This window comes from Microplitis mediator, chromosome 7, assembly GCF_029852145.1.
Source record: "Microplitis mediator isolate UGA2020A chromosome 7, iyMicMedi2.1, whole genome shotgun sequence".
Classification (NCBI taxonomy): domain Eukaryota; kingdom Metazoa; phylum Arthropoda; class Insecta; order Hymenoptera; family Braconidae; genus Microplitis; species Microplitis mediator.
Genome location: NC_079975.1, coordinates 14,381,781 through 14,384,568, shown reverse-complemented (window position 1 = coordinate 14,384,568; position 2,788 = coordinate 14,381,781). Strand labels below are relative to the sequence as shown.

The following is a 2,788-nucleotide window of genomic DNA, read 5'->3' as shown; positions in this document are numbered from 1 at the left end:
TTACCCCTTTTAATGTTTTACTAATTATACCAGTAGAGAGGGTATAATTTAATTTTAATTGTTAATTTAAAAGAGTTTAATACATGAAATTTTTAATTTTAAAGATGCTGTAAAGACATATATAAAATTTTATTTGGGAATCGATGCAATATTTTAGAGCCTACACGGAAAAAAAAAATAGTAGTGGCTACTCTCTGGAATAGTAATGAGTATTTTCTGTAAAAAAAACTTTCAGACAGTACTGTATGGTATCTAGACTATATCCACTACTCTCTGGATAGTACTGAGTACTATCTTGGACAGTAGTGGATATAGTCTAGATAGTAGTGAATACAGTCGAGATAACATACAGTACTGTGTAAAATTTTTTTTTACAGAAAGTATTCAGTACTATCCTAGAGAGTAGCCACTACTATTTTTTTTTCCGTGTAGATTGACGTGCTGAATCCGAATCTGAAGTCAGTTTTGCCCGTACACCTTCAAAATTCTGCAAAAATTGCAAAAAACCATAAGAATTGCTAAAATTTTTATGTTTTTTTTTAAATTTACTCAAAACTCTGAGGTTGTACAGGCAAAACTGACTTCAGATTCGGGTTCAGCGCGTCGAAATAAATAAAAATAGATAGGACCGGTTAAAAATACAGACCACTTTTTTTTTTTGTGGACTGGTGTAATTCAACATGAATGAAATCATTTCATAAAAAATAACAATTTTAAAATCTACAGGAAAAGGGCAAAAAATTGTCAGAAGAAAAAATAGTCACAAACACCAGTCTCTTCGAGGACAAAATATGTTTGCGCCAAAGACATATGCGCATGTCGTAGCGACTGCAGCTCCACAACCATCTCACCCTCAGACACGCAGTAGTACTCGTCGTTCTGCTAGTGGAAATCATGCAACTCCGCCACATCCTGGAAATCCTGCTGCTCTATCTAAACCTGGAAATCCTGCAGGTCCTGGTCTAAATGAGAATCCTGGTGATGGAAACCGTGCTGCTCCGCCTAATCTTGGAAATCCTGCTGCTCCACCAAATCCTGGAGATCCTGCTGGTCCTGGTCTACGTGAGAATCCTGGTGATGGAAACCGTGCTGCTCTGCCTAATCTTGGAAATTCTGCTGCTCCACCTAATCCTAGAAATCCTGCTGGTCCTGGTCTACATGAGAATCTTGGTGATGGAAACCGTGCTGCTCTGCCTAATCTTGGAAATCCTGCTGGTCCTGGTCTAAATGAGAATCTTGGTGATGGAAACCGTGCTGCTCCGCCAAATCCTGGAAATCCTGCTGGTCCTGGTCTACATGAGAATCCTGGTGATGGAAACCGTGCTGCTCTGCCTAATCTTGGAAATCCTGCTGCTCCAACTAATCCTGGAAATCCTGCTGGTCCTGGTCTACGTGAGAATCCTGGTTATGGAAACCGTGCTGCTCTGCCTAATCTTGGAAATCCTGCTGCTCCACCTAATCCTAGAAATCCTGCTGGTCCTGGTCTACATGAGAATATTGGTGATGGAAACCGTGCTGCTCCGCTTAATCCTGAAAATCCTGCTAATGAAAATTGTGTTGCTCTTGGTGCCTCAACAAGTCTGTTAACTACAGACAAAAAATTAAAGAATCTCCAAAAGTACAATCGACAACTGCAAAACAAAGTCAAGCGGCTTATGCGAAACAACTTACAGCATGGTATGAATGGATCACAGGTAAAGTCAGTCGCACCACCGTCAGTCGTGCCAGAGTCAGTCGCGTCACAGTCGTCCGTACCGCCGTCATTTGTGTCACAACCCGTCGCGTCACAGTCATTTGTTCCCCAGTCCGTCGTGTCTCAGTCATTTGTGCCACAGCCCGTTGGGTCACAGTCATTTGTGCCACAGCTCATCACGCCACAGTCATTCGTACCCCAGTCCGCCGTGTCTCCGTCATTTGTGCCACAGCTCGTCTCGTCACAGTCATTCGTACCCCAGTCTGCCGTGTCTCAGTCATTTATGCGACATCCCGTCGCGTCACAGTCATTTGTCCCCCACTCCGTCGTATCTCAGTCATTTGTGCCACAGCCCCTCGCGACACAGTTGTTTGTACCACAATATTTTATTGGTCAACAAATGCTGCCCAATACAGCAACACCGCAGTTAGTTCTGCGCAATATTAACAACTCTACTTATCCGCATCAAGCGCTCCAAGTTCCAGGAGTACAATTATCGGAGCCAACTCGCGAGCAACTTTTGCACCAGTTGATTCATCAGCTGTTTTGAATCTGCAGCTTGACATTTCTTATAATAAATTTATATTTCTTCTAATATTTCATTTCTTTTAATAAATTTAATTAATAATTTAAAAAAAAATATATTAATTATGGTGTTATTCCACTTTATTTTCACAAATAAATTTTTATATGATAAAAAAATAACGTAATACATTTATTATACTGCTATCTGAACTCCTTCATTATTAATAAGTTAATTATATAATAATAATACGATAATTAATTAATTGTATAATGTTATAAAAGAATTATGATTCCAAAACAAGAACAGTTTTTCACCTGTGCAAATTTAGCGCCTCATCTAAAGATTTTCTAAGTGCAAATTTGGATAAAAATTTTGGTTAAAAAAAAAATTTTTAGCACCTCATTGAAAAAGAAACTGATTAATTACATTATTTTTGCATTATTCATCGTTAGGTCAGTATTGGTCTATGATTTTTGATTTTTTTATTGATCACTTTATTTTTTTATCAACAATTATAGATAATTTATCACTCGCGCATGCGCTCAACGCACATAGTCATAGTAAGGCGC

General features: G+C 38.8%; 1 protein-coding gene across 1 annotated transcript; it reads left to right on the top strand.

Moving 5' to 3' along the window:
- Positions 1-791: 791 nt before the first annotated feature.
- Positions 792-2,243, top strand: LOC130671922 (protein pygopus-like). Its single transcript, XM_057476062.1, has one exon. The coding sequence runs from the start codon at positions 792-794 to the stop codon at positions 2,241-2,243; it is 1,452 nt and encodes a 483-aa protein (XP_057332045.1).
- The last annotated feature ends 545 nt before the right edge of the window (positions 2,244-2,788 follow it).